This window comes from Sphaeramia orbicularis, chromosome 2 (genome assembly GCF_902148855.1).
Source record: "Sphaeramia orbicularis chromosome 2, fSphaOr1.1, whole genome shotgun sequence".
In the NCBI taxonomy this organism is placed as follows: domain Eukaryota; kingdom Metazoa; phylum Chordata; class Actinopteri; order Kurtiformes; family Apogonidae; genus Sphaeramia; species Sphaeramia orbicularis.
Window position 1 is genome coordinate 2227116 of NC_043958.1, and position 21775 is coordinate 2248890.

The 21775-nt window shown below is 35.6% G+C and overlaps 1 protein-coding gene and 1 long non-coding RNA gene across 2 annotated transcripts in view; one reads left to right on the forward strand and one right to left on the reverse strand.

The window, feature by feature from the left end:
• The window catches only part of LOC115433018 (uncharacterized), a 22345-nt gene extending 15920 nt beyond the window's left edge, over positions 1-6425 (reverse strand). The window contains exon 1 of the long non-coding RNA XR_003937293.1: positions 6138-6425. This is a non-coding gene — a long non-coding RNA (uncharacterized LOC115433018). The remainder of the gene's footprint in view (positions 1-6137) is intronic.
• gucy1b2 (guanylate cyclase 1, soluble, beta 2) overlaps positions 1-21775 on the forward strand; it is a 24881-nt gene extending 3106 nt beyond the window's left edge. Inside the window, exons 4-17 of the mRNA XM_030153031.1 lie at positions 530-690; positions 2505-2604; positions 3553-3737; positions 3836-3932; positions 5969-6072; positions 7020-7121; positions 8618-8711; positions 10428-10624; positions 11819-11942; positions 12032-12180; positions 15153-15299; positions 16387-16541; positions 19488-19654; positions 21278-21775. Of these exons, the coding sequence (XP_030008891.1) occupies positions 530-690; positions 2505-2604; positions 3553-3737; positions 3836-3932; positions 5969-6072; positions 7020-7121; positions 8618-8711; positions 10428-10624; positions 11819-11942; positions 12032-12180; positions 15153-15299; positions 16387-16541; positions 19488-19654; positions 21278-21462 (1967 nt within the window). The 3' untranslated portion in view covers positions 21463-21775. The remainder of the gene's footprint in view (positions 1-529; positions 691-2504; positions 2605-3552; positions 3738-3835; positions 3933-5968; positions 6073-7019; positions 7122-8617; positions 8712-10427; positions 10625-11818; positions 11943-12031; positions 12181-15152; positions 15300-16386; positions 16542-19487; positions 19655-21277) is intronic.

Sequence of the window (21775 nt, forward strand, 5' to 3'; positions counted from 1 at the left end):
TTTTTGCTTAATTCAATATTTGTTTGATGAATTCAAGATTTTATTTTTTTTTTGCTTAATTCAAAATTTTTATTTTTTTCCTTAATTAAATTTTTTTTGCTTAAATCAAGATATTTTTTTGCTCAATTCAAGATTTTTTTTCTTAAATCAAGATTTGTTTGCTGAATTCAAAATTTTTTTTTGCTTAATTCAAGATTATTTTTTGCTTAATTCAAGATTTATTATTTTTTTGCTTAATTCAAGATTTTTTTTGCTTAATTCAAGATTTTTTTTTTTTTTTTACTTAATTCAAGATTTTTATTTTTTGCTTAATTCATGTTTTTTTTTTTTTTTTTTGCTTAATTCAACATTTTTTTCTTTTGCTTGATTCAAGATAAAAGATGAAAAAACTAAGCATTCAGAAAAAAACTAAACAAAACTAATGAAAACTATCCAACCTGCTCTACAAACAAATCAACCCCAACTGAAAATTCCAAAGTAAATAAAAGTGAACTGTTCGAACCTTGGTGTGTTCTGTGTTCTGTCTCAGATGTTCCTGCTGATACGGTTCTAAAACTGTTCGGAGAACATTTCTTCAGTTTCTGTAAACAGGCCGGTTACGACACCATGCTGCGAACACTGGGGGGAACTCTGGTGGAGTTCATCGGGAATCTGGACGCGCTCCACAGTTACCTGGCCCTGTCCTATCAGGTAGGATGGGACTGACGGTGATCCTCAGAAGCAAATTTAGTGCAAAACATAAACTGAAAAATGTCCTCTTTCATTGCCAAGACAAATAAATAAATGAACTTTTCATCAACAAAAAATAATTCCTTATCTACTCAAATAAACTCATCTTGAATAATATAAAATAGAAATGTTCGTGAAATGTTGCCAAAGCTTAAACAAGATGACAGACAATAATAATAATGATAATAATATAAAAAATACAAATATTGAAATGTAATAAGGTCAGAAGTGTCTGTTTTATTACATGAATGTATTTATTGTGTTTTATTTTCTACGGAAGACGATTAGGGCCACTGGGGAAAAAAAAAAAAAAGAAGGTCCAATATATATATTTTTTATTACAATTATGAGAAAAAATGTCACAATTCTGACTTTTATCTCAGAATTCTGACTGTTTTAAATTTATTTATTTTTTATTATTATTGTTCTGAGATTAAAGTCAGAATTCTGAGAAAAAAGTCTGAATTCTGACTTTTTTCTCAGAATAATAATAATGATAAAAAAAAAAAAAAAAAATTCTATTGGGCCTTAATTTTTTTTTTTTTCCAGTGGCCCTAATCCTCTTCTGTAATTTTTCATTACTTATTTTGTTTTCAGTACATGATGACTTATTTAATGTATTTTCCCAGTAAATTTCTGGTACCCCTGGGGGTGTGCGTCCCCCCCTTTGGGAACCCCTGTAGTTTAAATCCACATCCTTAAAGGACCAACGAGTCCACTACAGGCAAATACATATAAAATACATATACTGTCATGTTCAAATCCTATATTTTCTTATATTTAATTCACTGATCATGTAGCTGTTCATTAAAGTAAATTCAAAGGTTATTAAATCAAAAACAGAGAAAACTGATGAAAAAGCGACTTTTTTTGTAGTAAAATATAGAATTAAACTAAGTATCTTCATCCACTCATTTATTTAAGTTCATAGGTTTTAGTGGTGAATGAGTTCTAGAAGCTAAAGGTCATATGTTTATTTTTGTGCCTTTTTAACTATTTTCCTGATTATTTCATCTGTTTTTTGTTCATTTTTTGTTCATCTTAATTTATTATTTTGGTATTTTTGTGCCTTTTTTCCTGATTATTTCTTCTGTTTTGTTTTTTGTTTTTGTTTTTTTGCTCATTTTTTTGGTTCTTCTTAATTTATTTATTATTTTGTTATTCTTGTGCCTTTCTAACTATTTTCTTGACTATTTCATCCGGTTTTTTGTTCATTTTTTTGTTCATCTTCTTAATTTATTTATTATTTTATTATTTTTGTGCCTTTTTTTTCCTATTTCATCTGTTTTTTGTTCATTTTTTGTTTATCTTCTGAATTTATTATTTTGCTATTTTTTTATTTTATTTTTGTGCCTTTTCAGCTATTTTCCTGATTATTTCATCTGTTTTTTGTTCATGTTTGTTCATCTTCCTTATTTAGTTATTATTTTGTTATTCTTGTACCTTTTTTAACTATTTTCCTGATTATTTCATCTGTTTTTTGTTAATTTTTTTTTTTGTTCATCTTCATTTTACAGTCAGTGTTTTCATTATATGGTTCTTTTTTTTTCACTGTCTTGTTCATTTTTTTGGATAATTTTCTTAAATTTGTTCATTATTTTGTGCACTTTGAACTGTTACCAAGTGATTTATCACCATTTATTATATTATTATCTTTTATATTTTGGATTTTTCTTATATTTTCCAACCATACAACATACCCAAAACCTGTATTTAACATACTTCATCTAAAATACTTGTGTATAAATGTATTTTAGATGAGTTTCTGTTTTTAGGAAATGAATGCACCATCTTTCCGTGTGGAGACGGCAGAGGACGGGACGATGCTGCTCCACTACTACTCGGACAGGAAGGGTCTGCATCATATTGTACCAGGTACAGACTGGGTTTTTTTACACTCTTTCTCTTAATTACAGAGATCCACCGACATGTTTGAAGAATACACAAACATGACTGAATGTGTGTGAACAGTTTGAAGTACGCCAACCCTCGAAATCAATCAGGTGTCACTCGTCGCTTTTCCATTGACCCTCCTTGCACAGACCCAGTCTTTCATCTGTGGAGTTTCTAATGTCTTCAAATGACTCGATAAGCAGCTGTTGTACCCACTGACGTTACTGAAAAGTTACATTTGGTTATATCGACTAACTGAGACTTACCCCCCCAGTAAGCAGATTTATTAGTTTTTGGTTTTTTTTCTCAATGCTTAGTTTTAGTTTAGTTTTATCGTATCATTTACCTTCGTTTCCACCCTATTCTAATAAACCCCATACAGGACTCTGCTGCTTTCTCTCGTATGGTGCCGCCAGCGAAAATTACTCGAGCGAAATAAATTGATTTCACATCAATCCGACATTGACAAAGATGAAAATTAAGGGAATTTTATCCATAATTTTTATATGTTTTTGTTAGTTTTGTAAGCACACAATGCAGTTTCAGTTATTGTTTTTTTCTTTTAACTATAGTTTTTATTTACTTCAGTTAACGGAAATGTTTGTTCAATGCTAGTTTTCGTCATTTCGTTAGTTTTCCGTGGTCTACATAAAGTGTAAATGTAAATTGGGTCTGAATTCTTCATGAATTCAACTATAAACATTCATTCATTCATAGCACTTTGTCATTTTAGAGTCATAAATATTGTCACAGTAGATACTAATGATAACTAACATTTTTTATTATCGTTAAATTACAATAATAATTTTACTCCATTCTTCCCTAAATCTGTGTGCAGTCAGTTATAAACATACATTTTCTCTCGGTCATTCACTCTACCTTTCCTTCTTTACCCATCGTGTGTTTTTTTTTTTTTTTATTTATTTATAGGTATCATAGAGGCAGTCGCCAAAGACTTTTTTGACATTAAAGTGAATATGACAGTTCTCAGTCAGTCTGAGGAAGACGAGAGGACGGGGAAGAAGGAACATGTCGTCTTCCGGGTAAAACTGATCAACCAACCGAACGAGCTCGGAGTTCACATCCACCCATTCACATCCACTCTAATCAGGGAGGTTGGTGGTTTTAGGAGTTCACTGTGGTCTCAAATGTCCTGTATATGATCCATATGTCAGCTCTCCCGCCTGGGTTCTATGTCATATTCTCCCTCCAGGAAGAATATTTCAGAAGAATGAGGGATAAACGTATGTCGCTGCCTGTGCAGAAGAACGGCTGGGACCTGATCAGGGAGGTGGTTCTGTCAGAAAAAGGTGAATATAACAAGAATGTACAACTAAACACTTGTGGTCACTCAGTATACACTGCAGCACCGGATAAAAAAAAAAAACAGGTTTGAGTTATGGTAGGAATGATTCACATTCATCAACCATTGGGAAAAACGGGAAAATTATGTGAAACAGTACACGCCAAATGTTCCCTTGGTGATATAAAAGGAGACTATTTGATTTAATATGTCCTTTTTTATTTTCATTCTGTATTAATATCGCTTGTAATCGTTCTTTTCTATTGAATATTATACAAAGCTAGATATGTCCATGCTGTTCTCTCTCTGGATGTTTGAAGAAAAAAAAGTCACTTCTAATCCCTAAAAAAGTGGGACAGAGACAACCAGAAATATATTAGCCTCACTGTACCCTGTTTGATGGAGAATGGTTTTGTTTTGTTTTGTTTTTTAATATATGTACACTGTGAGGAATATGTAACAGATTAATGTGACGGGAAGATGCTGTGTCTCTTATGCTTCAATAAAAACAAAATTAAAAAAAAAAAGAAATAATTTAAATGGCTAAAATGACAAATTATGGACTTATACTAACACCACGATTCCACTGGTGATCATCTTAACAGTTTTTGTGACATTTTGCAGAAGTTAATAGTTAATAGTTGTTAACAAAAACAGAACATACTGAATACCTCCAATCAAAGTCCATCACAGTGTCTTTTCAAATATGTACCTCAGACTGACAACAGACAACAGAATCAGTTTTGACCAACACACATGAAACATTCAAAAGGAAAGCAATCAAAGACTATCAGTCATTTACAAATGAAAAGGACTAAATGTTTCACCAAATGTCCTCCTTCTCCTTTGGAAAAGATTTGATGAAGACTAAGTGCATTGACGCAGATTCCAAAGGCCGAATGTGGCACGTCGACCCTGTTTGACCTTGAAAATGAAGGTCAAGAAAGTCCCAAGAAGTCATTCAAGACCTTCTTAAGTTGCACCTAAATACTGAAGATGATGGAGATTGGAAAGTTTGCTGATGACTAACTGTGTTGACGCTGATTCCAAAGGCCAAATTTTATGTGTCAGCCTCTATTTGATCTCAAACATGAAGGTCAAGGTTAGCGTCCAAACGTCTCATCCCAGGGCTTCCCAAGTTCCAGCTCAATATCAAATATGAAGTAACTTGGATGATTTGATGAAGACTAACCGCGATTATGCTGATTCTGAAGGCCAAATTTTATGCGTTGACCCTATTTGCCTTGAAAATGAAGGTCAAGAAAGTCCAAAAAAGTCATTAAAGACCTTCTCAAGTTGCACCTAAATGCTAACGATGACGGCAGTTGGACAATTTGCTGATGACTAACCGCGTTGGTGCTGATTCCAAAGGCCCAGTTTCATGCATTGACCTCTGTTTGACCTTGAAAATGAAGGTCAAGGTCAGCGTCCAAACAACTCATCCGAGAGCTTCTCATGTTGCAGCTAAATATTAAATATGAAGTAGTTCGGATGATTTGATGACCACTAACTGTGTTGACGCTGATTCCAAAGGCCTAATTTTGTGCATCGACCCTGTTTGACCTTGAAAATGAAGGTCAAGAAAGTCCGAAGAAGTCATCCAAGACCTTCCCATGTTGCACCTACATTCTAAATATGACGGAGATTGGACAATTTGATGATGACGAGCACTGACTCCAAACAAAAACTCTATACGACCACTTTGGTTCATAGAAGCTGTTTTTTCCCTGAAACCTTTGTTTTTCCTGCTGTTCGTACTTCACATTTATCAGATTGAATGTAAATACAGAGACAAAAGCATGTGAGCGGACATTAGAGCCTTAGTAGAGTTCAGCAGATGCAGTATTTTGCTCTATTCCTGTGTGTGAAGGCTAATCTGTGAACACGACTAAGACCATGTGGGTAAAGGTGAGTGTTTGTGCTCACTCTGAGTCACACTCATGAATTTAATTGCGAATACAATCCTGAAAAAAGCTCCAGACTTTTTTTTCATTTTTTCTTTATTTCTTCAATGCTAATGTTCATGTTTGGTTTATTTCCTAGGCAGTTTCCAGGGCACCTTCACTCCATGTTACCCTGACAAACTGTGGATAGAGGAGAAAGCTTTCTGTAATGCCTTTCCCTTTCATATCGTCTTTGACAGAAACGTAAGGTTTCACATGTTTGTGTGCATTTCATTAATTCATGATTTTGTGGATTTTTTCTTTACTACAGGGGTCTCAAACTTGCGGCCTGAGGGCCAATTGAGGCCCATGGGATGATATTTTGTGGCCGCCTACTTGACATCAAATTTTAGTGTTAGTGCAGCTCACACATAGTTCTCAAACGTACCTTTTTGCTGAGTCTTGCCACACTTTTATTTTATCTATTTTTATCACTTATGGGCTACCATAGATAGTCTCGTGACAGCTTTGGGCAGCATTTGTTGTCAACGGTTGTCAAGCTAGCCAACTGCAAAGTACCTGGGGAAGTATGAACGTTAGTCACTTAGTTGAAACATATTCCAGAGTGACACCAAGTGGACGGAAGATAAATACCATCACCCAGTGCCATGAAGAGAAAGGTTGGCAACGAGTCCAGGCAATTTAAGGAAAAATGGGAGACGGAATATTTTTTTGTGGAGCACAGAGACCCCCTATGTGTCTGATATACACAGAGAAAGTTTCGGTGTATAAGGAATACAGCGTCTGACATCATAACTCAACTAGACATGCTGAGGAGTTTACAAAACACCAGGGAGATGAGAGAAAGAACCGGGTCGCCAATCTGAAAAAATGTCTATTGAAGCAACAAGATTTATTCAAGAAAACAAACAAAGAGAATGAAGCAGCAGTCGAAGCTAGCGACGTGGTGAGTGTTTGATTTGAGTGATTGTTCGAGCCAGAAAGACATTCAAAGAAGGCGAGTTCATCAAAAAGTGCAGGCTACTAGCGGCAAGCAAAGTAAAGAAACCCCTTTTTTGTGGAATACTTAATGCGGTCCAGCCTGACCCAGACTCAACCTCCAGCGGCCCCCAGGGAAGTTGAGTTTGAGACCCCTGCTTTACTGACACTGACGATGCTTTGTGTTCATGCACCATCTCTGTGTTTGTTAGCTAAAGGTCAGGCAGACGGGGGTGAACTTACAAAAGTTTATCCCAGGTCTCCTGACTGAAGATGCTACGATGGACCAGTACTTTGCTATTATTCACCCTCAGGTCGGTAACCCACTGCTATAGCACAGACACTGACATACAAAAACAAATGAACACACAAATCAAACTAAATTATGGAGCATGAAAGGCTCATTTTGTCTCACTGTCTCAGTAGAACAGGCCCACCAAAGGGTCCAGTCCTTAAAATGCAAAAACTACACTGAAGCTAATAACAATTAAGTAAAAATCATTTTAAAGGAGTGATATTTTTCTTTTTTAAATGGAATTCTTCATTTTCCCTCATTTCTCTGTGGTCTCCATAAACTGTAAATGCTCTGCTTGGCTCTGAATTCTTCATTCATTCAACTCCACAGGTCCATCTTCAACCCTATTTCTGACTAATGACACCAGAAAGGTGGTTTTGAGCACTGGCCCTTTAAATGCAAATGAGCCACTTTAAGCCCCGCCCCCTCCAGGTTATTGGCTGTGCTGCTCTGTCCCGTTCAACCAACAACTGAACATTTTAGGAAATCGGGTCAAAGTTTGGACATATTTTCGGTATGGACGACAACAACTGCTGCTGACAAACAATTATGGCATACTCAGAGAAATGTTCATCGGAAGTCTGGACCTTATCCACCACAAACAAAAAGTTAAGGATATTTGAATTTTTTAGGCTGTTTTCTTCAGTTGGGATTCTTGCACAGCACTTTTTACTTTTTGTGTGTGAACTGGATTGAAACCCATTTTTTAATGACCAGACATAATTTTATTTACAAATGGCAAAAATGACAAAAAAAAGTTACAAATAAAGAAATAACCTTAACTTTTTGTTTGTAGTGTATGTGCAAATGTTGTGATATAACTATAAAACGCAACAAATTAAGAAGGAATTCAAACGGGTTGTAGAAATCCACTCAGTTTTGCCAAAATAAATATAAATATAGTGTTTGCAGCACCTGGAGGGTTCAAATTCAAACTGAATGAACTATTATGGTCCAAATACGCAAATAAATGAACCAAAGACTAATAAAAGTGGAATTAGCTAAGTATGACCCCTTTAATTCAGGTTCCACATACAGAAAAATAGGATCTAAAGTTAAATACTATCATAATAATCTATAAATAATGACAACAACAAGTTTTTCTTTGTTTTAGTGTAAAAAAAATAGTAGAATTACATGCAAATATTTCCATTTACAAACTATCCTTTTACAAAATATCAAAATAACCTGAACAAATATGAACAACTTGAAATGTCCTAAGAGAAGTAAGTGTAATTTTAACTATATTCTGCCTGTTACTAAATGTTTTGTAGATTTGTAGTTTTACTGTAATGTATAAATTGTCGTCCACTGTTAACTACTGTTAAAACTGCACTTACATGTCTTGAAGAAACTTAATGTAATTGTACTTTTTTCACTCTAAAACACACAGGAAAAATTTGGAGTTAACATTATTTATAGATTATTATGTTATTATTTTACTGCTCTGACCCTCTTGAGATCATATTGGGATGAATTTGACCCTTGACCCCCCATTCAATTTTCGTCCTCTAGGTGACTTTTACCATCGAGAGCATCAGGAAATTCATCAACAGTCAGTTTATCCTAAAGAGCTACAAAGACACAAGCAGTCCAATGAAGTTACGAGGTGAGGTCTACAAAAGAACTGTTCATAAAATTTGTATATTTTGTACTTATATACTGTAGTTCACTGAATTCATTTAGTTGCAAATAAATTACAAATATGAAGTAGTTTGGACAATATGATGAAGAGTAATTGTGTTCATACTAATTCCAAAGATCAGTTTGACCTGGAGAACGAAGGTCAGCACCAAAACAGTTCATCCAAGACCTTCACAAGTTACAGATAAATATCAAATATGAAGTAACTCGGGCAATGTGATGAAGGGTAATCCAGTTGACATTGATTCCAAAGGCCAAATTTCTGTTTCAGATATATTTTATTATGCAGCCATATCACAGTACAGACTTAAGATCCCCCGATTGGTACATTATGCTTCATTTTTGGTATCAACATAACAAATGCACAATCAGAAATGAAAAGAAAACGACATTGTTAAGGTGAGAAAATAAAAGACGGGGGCAGAAAAACAAAAACGCAATTTGATATCTCATCCCCTCCAACCCCCATCCCCAGAACCACTGAGATAAATCGGGGTAGTACTAAAGGTCACATTCGACGTGTCAGCCCTATTTGACCTTGAAAAGTAAGGTCAAGGTCAACCCAGAGAAGTCATCCAACACCTAAGCTGCCCCTAAATACCAAATATGAGATTGGGTGATTTCATGAAGAGTAATCGCGTTGATGCAGACTCCAAAGGCCAATTTGACACGTTAACTCCAATTTCACCTTGAAAATAAGGGTCAAAGTCAACACAAACAACTTGTCTGAGACCTTCCCAAGTTTCACCTCAACACCAAACATAACAGAGATTGGATGATTTGATGGAGAGTAACTGCATTGACGTTGATTCTAAAGGCCAAATTTGATGCACCAACCCCAATGTGACCTTAAGAATAAAGGTCAAGGTCAGCACCCAAGCAACTCGTCCAAGAACTTCCTAAGTTGCACCTAAATACCAAACATGAAGTAACTTGGACGATGTGATGAAGAGTAATCCTGTTGATGTTGATTCCAAAGGCCAAATTTTGATGCGTCAACCCTATTTGACCTTGACAAAAAGGTCAAGGTCGACCCAAAGAAGTCGTCCAACACCTAAGCTGCACCTAAATACCAAATATGATGGAGATTGGAAGATTTCATGAAAAGTAATTATGTTGATGCTGATTCCAAAGTCCAATTTGACACGTTAACTCCAGTTTGACCTTGAAAATAAAGGTCAAGGTCAGCGCCCAAACAACTCGTCCAAGAACTTCCCAAGTTGCACCTAAATACCAAAGATAAAGTAGCTTGGACGATGTGATGAAGAGTAATCCTGTAGATGTTGATTCCAAAGGCCAAATTTGACACATCAACCCTATTTGACCTTGAAAATTAAGGTCAAGGTCGACCCAAAGAAGTCATCCAACACCTAAGCTGCACCTAAACACCAAACATAACAGAGATTGGATGATTTGATGAAAAATAACTGCGTTGACTCTAACTGCGTTGACTCTAAAGGCCAAATTTGATGCATCAACCCCAGTTTGACCTTGAGAATGAAGCTCAACACCCAAACAACTCATCCAAAGACCTTCCCAAGTTGCCGCAAATACCAAATATGAAGGAGATCGGGCAATTCGGTGCAAAGTAATCGCATTGACACTGGTAGATGCTACAGGGTTTGACAGTACCTCGTATAAAATATAAAATAATGCCTTCATGGTCTTTTGTTTGTTTCAGGTCAAATGTTGTGGATGGACTCTTTTGACTGCATGTTGTACCTGTGTTCTCCAAAACTACGAAGCCTCCAGGAACTACAAGATGTTGGTCTTCATCTGGCTGATCTGGCCCAGCACGACGTTACAAGGGACCTCGTTCTCCTCAACCAGCAACGGCTAGCTGAGATGGAACTCACAAACCAACTAGAACGGAAGAAAGTATGAAAGCTGCTTCCAATCTATACTGTTCACCTCAGAGCATAATTACGTAAATCCTCTTATTTTTTTCAGGTCATATCCAATGATGCTAAGTGAAGGAAGTTATGTAGATATCACAATTTGACCAATTATGCCATGAAGCTAACAGTATACACATGTATTCTTCAGCACATTTAGATATAAAAATGACCTCAAAAATGACCCAAAGCAGGTTTTTTTTTTCAAATTCATTTAAAAGACATAGATAGATAGATAGATAGACACAAACACAACAATAATAACAGTATAAAATTATATATAAAATATCTACATGTAGAAATAACAACAATAACAGTTTAAAAGTACTAGCAGCATTGTACCCTTGGTGCCATTGTACGATAGCATGAGAGGCTAAAATCACCCAGCATGCCTCACAACATTTGAATATGGACATAAAATTGTGCGTAGTGGATAGTCAGGTAATGTTTCTATTCATTTAGCAAGTTTGGCGGCAATCAGACGTGTGAAGGTCTGTGGTGAGGTCGGACTTGGTCGGAGGTGAGGTGGAACGCGGTCCGAGGTGAGGTGGGATCTGGTCTGTGGTGAGCTGGGGTCTGGTCTGTGGTGAGCTGGGGTCTGGTCTGTGGTGAGCTGGGACCCTGTTAAAAGCGCCCAGCATACCTCACAACATTAGAACATGGACGTAAAAGTGTGCCTAGTGGATAGTCCGGAAATGTTTCTATTCATTTGGTGAGTTTGGCAGCCATCGGGCCTGTGAAGGCTGAGGAAAACCTGTACAAACGCCCTCCTGTGCTGCAACGTCGGGACATCGATCAGACACACACACGTCAGACAAACACACGCCGGACACAGAAACGTCCATTATAGTAGGATGTATTAAAAATCTATATATAGAAATAACAACAATAACAATAACAGTATAAAAATATGTTATACAGGGTGTCCCATAAGTCTCCATATATAGGAAAAATAAACGTTTCTTGACATAAACCATTTTTATTTATATAATATGCTCTATATGACTGCCATTTTGTCGGGAACACATTTCAATGCATGTCCTCCACTGCTGAAGAAATATAAAGAAGAAATATAAAGAAATACATGTTAGAACCATATGTATTATGTCTCCTATGTATGGAGACTTATGGGACACCTTTTCTATTCTATTCTTTTCTGTTCTTTTTTTTTCTATAGGAAGAACTTCGAATCCTGTCTCGTTATCTTGAAGCTGAGAAGCAGAAGACAGAGATGCTTCTTTATGCGATGCTTCCTCGTCACATAGCCAATCAGCTCAAAGACGGACAGAGTGTGGAGGCGGGTCAGTGTGTGTTCACCCGTTTATCTGTCGCTGTCGTACACGGTTTGTGTTTGTGTCTGTGGCTCTGTTGGACTTCTGATGTTTTCCAGGAGAGTTTGAGATATGCACCATTTTGTTCAGCGACGTGGTAACCTTCACCAACATCTGCGCTGCCTGTGAACCCATCCACATCGTACACATGCTCAACTCCATGTACTCAAAATTTGACCGACTCACCAATATACACGACATCTACAAGGTATGGACTCTGTTTGGGTTCTGATGGGTTTTCTGTGTTCTGCATATGGACACATACATGTTTTCTTCGACTTGAACTTTTTCATGACTGTGTGAGGATTGAATGTGTAAATGCCCCCGATGTTTTTATTTATTTATTTATTTTTTATTCAAGAATGATTTATTATTCAACGAAAGAATGTACAAAAAATATGAATATAACAAGAATATACAGAACATCAGACATTTCAAGACACAGTGATCATAAACTAATGAGAAGACATAGAAACTACAAGAATAAATAAATTAAACAAATAAAGACAAAATATAAATAAATTAATTAAAGACAATAAAAATGAAGATCCAACAATAAGTAAAAGTACAGTTAGAAAAGGAGAGAAAAATAGAACAAGGTGAAGTGGCAGACAGATTTACTCGAGGCAGTTACAGTAAAACTGAAGAGCTGATGCTGGGCACTTTTTATTAAATTTGACACATTTTTTGAGACTCAAAATCAATTTTCAGTTCAATAAAAAATAGTTGAAATGATGGGGATGTTTTGGACCTTTTTTTTTTTTTATTTTGTTTGTTTTTTATTGAAGCATAAGAGACACAATATCTTCTAGTTACATTAATCTGTGACATACTCCTCACAGTGTACATATTTAAAAACACATTCTCCATCAAACAAGGCACACTGAGGCTAATACGTTTCTGGTTGTCTGTCCCTCTTTTTTAAGGATTAAAACTGATTCTCTTTTTTTTTTTTTTTAATTCAAACATCCAGAGAGTGAACAGCATGGACATATGTAGCTTTGTAAAACATTCAATAAAAAAGAAAGATTATGAGAAATAGTTATTCAGAATAAAAACAAAAAGTACAAAAGAACATATTAAATCGGATAGTCTCTTTTTATATCACCAAGGTAACATTTGGTATGTATTGTTTCACATAATTTTCCCATTTTTCCCAATGTTTAATGAATATTTCTAATTTTAGATTAACAATGAAGGTTGTTTTTTTCCATTTTGTAAATGTCCCATGTTATTTGAACCCATTGCCGAACAGTTGGCTCTTCTTGTACCATCCATTTTTTTTTGTTATTACTTTTTTCCCTGCTGCCAAAAGAACATTCCGGAGAGATTCATCTATTTTCATAGCAGGTGTTTTGAGTCCTGAATACATAGTTCTGAAGTGTTTTGGAGATTAACTTTATGTAAAATGACATTTACCCAGAAGAATGAAGAGTCTGACTGTGTTAAAATGATTATTATGAGAAAATTAGCCAAAAAGAGGATTTTTCTCATCAAACTGATACTTAACTGTAGTTTTGATACAAAGAAAATGTTTCACATTTTTCCAAAAAGTGACACAGAACTGACATGTAGAAAATAAGGGGATGATGCTTTCACTATCACTTTTACAAAATGTGCAACTGTCATCAATGTCTGAAAATCTGGAGATGTACCTATTTGTTGTATAAATGTTGTGTAACAGTTGAAGGTGTAATTCTCTACAGAAGAGGATTAGGGACACTGGAAAAAAAAAAAAAAAAGGTCCAATATATATTTTTTGTTATTATTCTGAGAAAAAGGTCAGAATTCTGACTTTTTTCTCAGAAATGTGTGTATATATATATATATATATATATGACCTTTTTTTCCCCCAGTGGCCCTCATCCTCTTCCATGGCATTGTGACTGTTTTCTCAGAATAATAATGAGAAAAAAAAACAAAACAAAACAGTACAATGGACCTTTTTTTTCCCTTTTTCCCAGTGGCTTTAATCCTCTTCCATAAATTCTCAGATTTTGTTAGAAAATAAATATTTAAAGGGAACAGGCCATGCTCCACACCAGTTTATATCTTTAATTACTGAAAACCAAGAACTCTTTCCAAAAGGAGTCATTTTCCTTTTGTTATAAAAGCATTTTCTGATATGTTCATTTGTAACTTAAAAAAATAATTCCATTTCAGTGAAGTGATCGTTGAGGTTCTAATAGTGTTGTGGTGTTTGACCCCAGATGGTTTGTACTGCAGTGTTTCACGTTGTGCTTTTATTTTTGTAATTTCCTGTAAAGAACGGATGTTTTATTTTGAAAAGCTTTTGTACATGCCGTTGACGTAAAGCGGTGAGAGTGGGAAAAAAAGAGAAACAGGTGGAGAAACTTTAATTAAAACCTGGAGAGAAAAAGGTTGAATAACAAAACACGAGGGGAGAAAAATAATACAAGAAACCAAGAGAGAGAACGAGTAGTTTTGACTTCCGCTGGGAAATGGGACCAAGGTAGATTAGAATGCGTTTTATGTGTGTTTGTAATGATTTTAGTTAGCATGTGTAGCTAAGTTGCTAATCTCCCGCTAACTTCAGTATTTCTGGGCACACACTGGGTTTTTCGTTGGTTTTCCTCAGCATTTTTTATCACGGTACTTATCACCAAATGTGTTTGTTACTTTGTGCGACAAATATACTTTCAGCTGTCCATATGCAGTCCTAATATGTTATTAACCCTTCATAGTTCACTAACTTCTGCTGCTGCTTTTGTCTTGGACAGGACATTCTTCAAAGGAGAGTTTGAGTAATTTTCTCTGGGCTAAATAAAGGTTATTAATAAAAATGAACAAAAATGAGCAAAATCATTTTAAAAAATGAACAAAAACATCAACAAACTGAACAAATGTTTAAACCACAACGAGCTTTTTTCGTGGTTAAGTAAAGGTTATATTAATGATAATGATAATTTAATGTATTTTGTGTTCTGTTTGTTCTGATTCTATGTAGCTCTTACGTTGGTCTGTTCATGTCTGTGATTCCTGAGTCATAAACTTCAGACTCCATCAGTTCAGGCTTAGGTTTTCTCAGACTCGACACGACAGAATGTATATTTCCAAAGCCAGTACCAGATTAGACCAGTCCACATGGAACATACGTATGCCGACATATTATCTACAATGAAATGCAAATAAAGTTTTTGTTTTTTTTTTTCCTGAAAGGTGGAGACTATCGGTGATGCCTACATGGTGGTGGGTGGTGTTCCAGTCCCTACACCTACCCATGCTAACAGAGTGGCAAACTTCGCTTTAGGAATGAGGATAGCGGCCAGAGAAGTCACCAACCCAGTAACTGGAAAACCAATACAGGTGAGAACTTAAACCATGTCAGTCAGGTCAAACCAAAGTGAACATCAGTGTCAAAAATTCAAGTTTCATCTCATTTCTCAAATAGGCTCATTTTCATTTATTTTATTTGTTTATTTGTGTCAAACTTTGAAGTAAAAAAAGAAAAAAGAACCAAAAAAAAAAACAATAAAAGCAAGAAGTTGATTACATATGCACCCGTCAATGGTCATTAATCAGGAAAAAGTAATGAAATACAATAAATTGAACATAAGTGTACATAAAAAAATAAACAAATAGAGACTAAACTATACAGGGTATAATACATAAGCCCCAAGCTACATATCAACCCATCGAAAATATCTCCTATTACACATACCAAAATATGAAAGTAGTTTGATTACTCAGTATATTTGTATGAGTCCATTAACATTATTCTATTTTAAATAGAGTATTCTAAAGCTTAAGAACTCTGTGTTATGGAGCTGTTTACAACACTTTACTATCACTAGTAGAAAAAAAGATGTAAAGATATAATCAATATTAAATGAAACCTGAAAAGGACTCAAATATCTAAATACACTATTAACTTTAATAATTATATTTGTACATATGCACTATTAACTTTAATAATGATATTTGTTCAGACTCATATATGTAAATGCGCTATTAACTTTAATAATATTATTTGCTATTGAATCAGTGATATTTTCAGTCTGTGAATCTGTTGAACTAATTATTCAACAGTACATGAATATATAAAGATTCTGTCCAATCCAATTGTTAGTCAAATATGCTCTGCTATTATCTGTATATATCACTGCAGTTGGAATGTGTGTTAAATAAAAGTTTATGATCATATTTGTAGTGTTTAGTTCCAGTCAGTCTTTTATTCTGAACAAAGGTACAAACTGCTGTCCCTGTGTCACAACAGACTAGTGTTCATAAAAACTGATCATTTAAACATTTTGATCCAATATTGATCATAATAGTTTAACATCATAGTTAAAGCCCAATGTTTCATTTAGGATCCATCTATGATGAGAACAGCATGTTTTGTACATTTGCATAAAGGGAAAAAACCAAGTTAATTTTTGGTTGCATGTTTCAGATCCGTGTGGGTCTCCATACCGGTCCAGTGTTAGCGGGGGTGGTGGGGCAGAAGATGCCCCGGTACTGCCTGTTTGGAGACACCGTCAACACTGCATCCAGGATGGAGAGTCACGGACTTCCTGACTACATCCACCTCAGCACGACCACGTACAAGTATGTACAACAGGCCTGGTCTCACCCAGAGCCACTGTTTGGTATCTGTGTCCTGTAACGCTGTCATATCCGGTACGCTGTAACTCCGTACGGATCGAACCGACGTTGGGGGAGTGCATGCGCTGCCTCGTCTGATTGCGACAGTCAGTGTTAAAGGGTTAAGGTCACGCCTTCATGTTGATGACTTTTCAATGTTTACTTGTCAAAACACAGGCTAACACTACGGTCCAATCCCAGTTCTCATCCTCACCCCTACCCTTTGAAATGGAGTTGTAAGGGGTGGGGGTTGAAACATCCCCCTATGAAATGGTCCAACCCTTCCAGACCTGTTACGTCATCCGCAGTCACTGATGTCACTATAAACAAATGCTTCCGATATAATCCACCAAGTCAGCAGTAGCTGTAACCGTCTCCGTTTCATGGGCTTTGCCATCTTTTAGCTGCAGAAATGCGATCTATAACACGTTGAAACGGCATTAAACTAACAATCAAATGATTACGTTTTTTAAGAAAAAAATATGTACATTTATGTGTTTCTTTTGTCATTGCTGCACTTTATGTTGTGTTTACCTCCATCTTGCCCATGATTTGAACAGAATTATGGGAGATTTCTCATACCCCTCTGTTTGTAGTGTGGTCCTGAAAAACCCCCCTCCCCATTAGCCCCCCATCGACAATCGGGACACCTCAACCCCTTCATGTGAATGCGCAAAATGGAGGGGGAGGGGCTAATGCAGTAGTTTTCAACCTTTTTTGTCTCGTGATCCCATTTTAACATCACAAATTTCTGGCGACCCCAGACATTCAAAACAGAGACAGTTTTTTGGTAAAATTAATTTGTTTTTGATCATGTAATAGTTTGCTATACTATGTTTCAAATAAACGTTAATTTTAGATGACATTTAGTCTATATAATGTCTATTATTATGAACGGAGGCAGTAAATCCAGGTGTAGATTACTGCACAAAGGGAAAATTTGATTTTCCTTGGTCAGGATATGTACAGTCAGTCCAGCTGTGATTTCCAAGGCTGACAATTAATGCTGAACAAACAAGAACTGAAACTATGAATTATGAAAGAGCTGCAGCATCTGAAACTGACCACAGTGAACATTTGACAGACAAACAGTACCACAGTGCTTCAGTTTCAGCTTCACAGTTTGTCTTTTATGTGTTGGGATTGTCTCTGTCAACTCAACATACATTTTTATTTGTAAATTTTTATTTTTATCAATTGCTAGACACTTCAGGCAACCCTATTTGAATTCCAGGCGACCCCAAGGTTGAAAAACACTGGGCTTTTGTTTGTTTGTCTGTTTATTTGTCTTTGTTACCTGTCACAATATTTTGTGGAGCACTAAATAAAAATATTAATTAAAAAAAACACACAAAAAAAAAACAAAACACTGAGCTAAGGGGTGAAATGGGATTGGGTCTACAATTGGGACACAACTGGTGGAGACCATTTTGCAGCTCTTCAACCATGTGTTTGGTCGTATAATCTCGGAGATGTTGCATCTCCAACCATATTCACAACGCCGTAACGATGCCCTTCTCTGCTCTGGTCTTAAAACCTACAAATTACTTTTATTTATATCAACATACAAAGATTTAGAAGTTATAGTAATAGATATTTATGCATTCGTTACCATCTATCGTCATATTTACAAAGGTCTCAAACTCTTCCAACTCTTGAGTCCCATCCTCTTTTAAGATGACATCTTCAGACTTCACCGAACATCTTGAAAAGTACCAGCGTTGTCTGAGAATGAAGCCAAATACGCCGTCCTCCATCTACTCCATCACTGCTCTGGTAGATATCAGACGTAGTACCACCTCCCCCTGGCGTACACATCTACAGCCACGAGTTTCCCTGGCTGAGGCAGTGGTGCAGAGGTTGGAAACGTGGGGGTTATGGGTATGTTTCTGTACACTGTTAGGTCCCTGATAGTGTTAGTAAGGGTTTGGAGGCTTATATGAGCTTCATAAGTAATATTCTCGAAGCAGATAACGTCTACTTTTTAGCACTCTGTAAAAGGACACAGTTTAGGACATTCCCAAACATCCCAGTCTGTTGTTTCCAGAGACCTCCATGTGACAGGCAAGGGTTGACTTCCAGTGAAATAATCAACAAATTAAACAAAGACATAAGCAAAATGAAAACAGAAACCAAAAAAAAGTAACAAAATGAACAAGAAAACCCCCCAAAATAATTAAGAAAATAAAAAAGCAATAAACTGAACAAATTAATGAAGAAACATTCACAAAATTAACAAAAATGAACAAAATAACAAAAAATTAAACAAAAACATCAACAAAATAAAACTAATAACAAAAAACTAACAAAATGAACAAACCCCCCCCGATATAATCAAAAAAATGAAAAAAAAAAAAGCAATAAACTGAACAAAACTGAACAAATTAATAAAGATATTAAACAAAAACATCAACAAAATAACAAATTAAACAAAAACATCAACAAAAGGAACAAAAATTAATAAAATAACAAACAAATTAAACAAAAAACATCAACAGACTGACCAAAACATTAACACATCAATCAAAAAAGTGAACAAAAACATCAACAAACTGAACAAAAATGACCAAAATAATAAACAAACTGATGATAATGTGTATATTTGTTTGTTTGTTTGTTTTAGTTTGTGCTAGTTCCAGGTTTTTGGACCCAACAGGGTAAACCCCGTCAGTTGTGGTTGTGCTTTTTATTCTTGTTCTACAATCGTGTTAGTTCAAACTCCACCCTTTGTTATTAAAGTTAATATTTGTCAGACAGGTCATGCGTACGTGGTTGAATTCCACAAACTAAGGGGGTCATGAGGGTCTAGATGAAGTCCAGATCTCTGTTGACCTCTGACCCCTTGTGCGTCCCTCTGTCCACCCCCGTCCACATCCTTCCCTTCCCTTCATCCCTTCCTCCCTTTGTCAGTGCGTTGAAGGACGGAGGCTTCCACATACAGGAACGTGGGCAGATCGAGGTGAAGGGTAAAGGTCACATGACCACCTACTTTCTGTTGGGGAACCCTCTGGTCTCGGACGACGCCATAATGGGACAGAACCAAGGCATGGACGACATTTACAATCAGAGCACAAATGGTAAGAAATAAGAAAAAAGAAATAAGTAGGTCTATAGGTCAGTTCGCTGATTTTGGGGTGGGACAACATACGCTCAGCTTCTTCCTTCTCCGTTTGGGACATAAAGTGTTGTTAACCCTTCGGTATCCTTCGAAACCACCAACGTAGAAATGTAGAAATGTTTTTCATACAGTTTGTTTTTAACTGTTTTGTTTTTTTTCTCCACTTTTCATCAACTTGAGCCATAAACAAAACCACCAAATATTCCCTAACTGTCATATTGTTAACCCTTTACATGTCATTTTTTAAATGCAAACAAAGCATATTTTTGATGTGAAAAACACACAAAACCTCTGTTTTTTTTTTAGAAATTTGATCACATATTTTTTTTTAATTTTTGCATATATCAATGATTAATAGCAACTCTGGTTAATGTACATTATTGTTATTTTTTATGTCAGGTCAAATGTTAAACACTAAAATGTGTTAGTGTGCATTTTTTACTCACTTCGCAAAGGGATGTTTTCTATTGCTTACAATGTGCTGATTTTAGTGGCTGGGTCCAATTTTTAACCCTTTAAATGCCATGTTTGTAATGTAAACAAACCCTTTTTAGATGAAAAAATCCCCCACATTTTTTTCAATATTCCACATAAAAATTGGATTACATGTTTTGTTTTGTTTTGTAACTCTTGCAAAAATGAAGAACTTTTGAATTCTGACCTCAAACAAATTGTGTAAAATAATATGAGCTTTTATTACATGAAGTATAAAGTGTGTATAATATACTCACCTGGATACCAGAGGGTTAAAGAGACACAAGGAAATAGTTTTATACTGTGGGACTTTTATCTTGCTTTTCATAAACTTGAGTCATAAACAAAAACACCAAATATTCAATAACGGTCATATTTTTAATCCTTTAAATGCCAAGTTTGTAATGTAAACAAGCCATATTTTTTGACAAAAAAACACAAAACCCCTGTTTTTTTTTTTTCAATATATTACATAAAAATTGGGTCACATATTTTTTTATTTTTGCATATGTCAGTGATTAACACCAACTTTGGTTAATATACATTATTATTTTTTATGTTAGGTCAAATCTTAAACACTAAAATGTGTCAGTGTGCATTTTTTACTCACTTCGCAGAGCGGTGTTACTGCAATACTTTTCTATTGCTTACAATGTGCTGATTTTAGTGGCTGGGTCCAATTTTTAACCCTTTAAATGCCACGTTTGTAATGTAAACAAACCATATTTTTGATGAAACAAACAAAAATTCTTCAATATTCTACATAAAAACTGGATTGCATATTTTTTTTAAATCATGCAAAAACTTTTGAATTCTGACCAAAAACAAACTGTGTAAAATAATATGAGTTTTTATAATATGAAGTATAAAGTGTGTATAATATACTCACCTGGATACCAGAGGGTTAAAGAGACACAAGGAAATAGTTTCATACTGTGGGACTTTTTTTTTTTTTTTTTGGTTAAATTTATTGCCTTCATCATTCTGGAATGTTCCCTTTAAATGTGTAATCTCTCTTTACCTTTTATAATTTATTCCGACGTATATTTCACATACCGTCGTCCTCGTTGGGACGTAGATGAACCCATGTGGCGTTTGTTGGACACAGATACTGTCGGAGTCCCTGTGGGTGAAGGGGACACACCATCAGATGACGGTCCAACTCCAGAGTCCAGCGCCGTTAATCCGGTTCCTCCGTTCGCCTGGGACATCACCCCGCCGTACCAGACCGACCCAAACCGCCACCACGCATCCGCCAATGATTCCAACAGTCGACTGTGCGTTCTACTCTGAGCGCGAACCACAGCAGCCTCTGGTTTAGACCCACGGTTTGACTTGTACCGTCCTACAGCTGCACCCAAGACTTCATATTTAAAAGTCAAATCAGGGACAAGAAGTGTGACGGCTAGAATATTCTACATGACGCTTGAATCTGTTTATAACACACGCCCATGGGTTTATCGTATGGTTTCCTCTTAACCCTTTACGGCCTAAATTTATTCACAATTATATAAAAAAAAATGTTATTTGTGTTGTTGCTGTGATGCAGATGATAAATTAAGTGTATATTACTAATTTAATTATAACACATACAATATGATGTAAA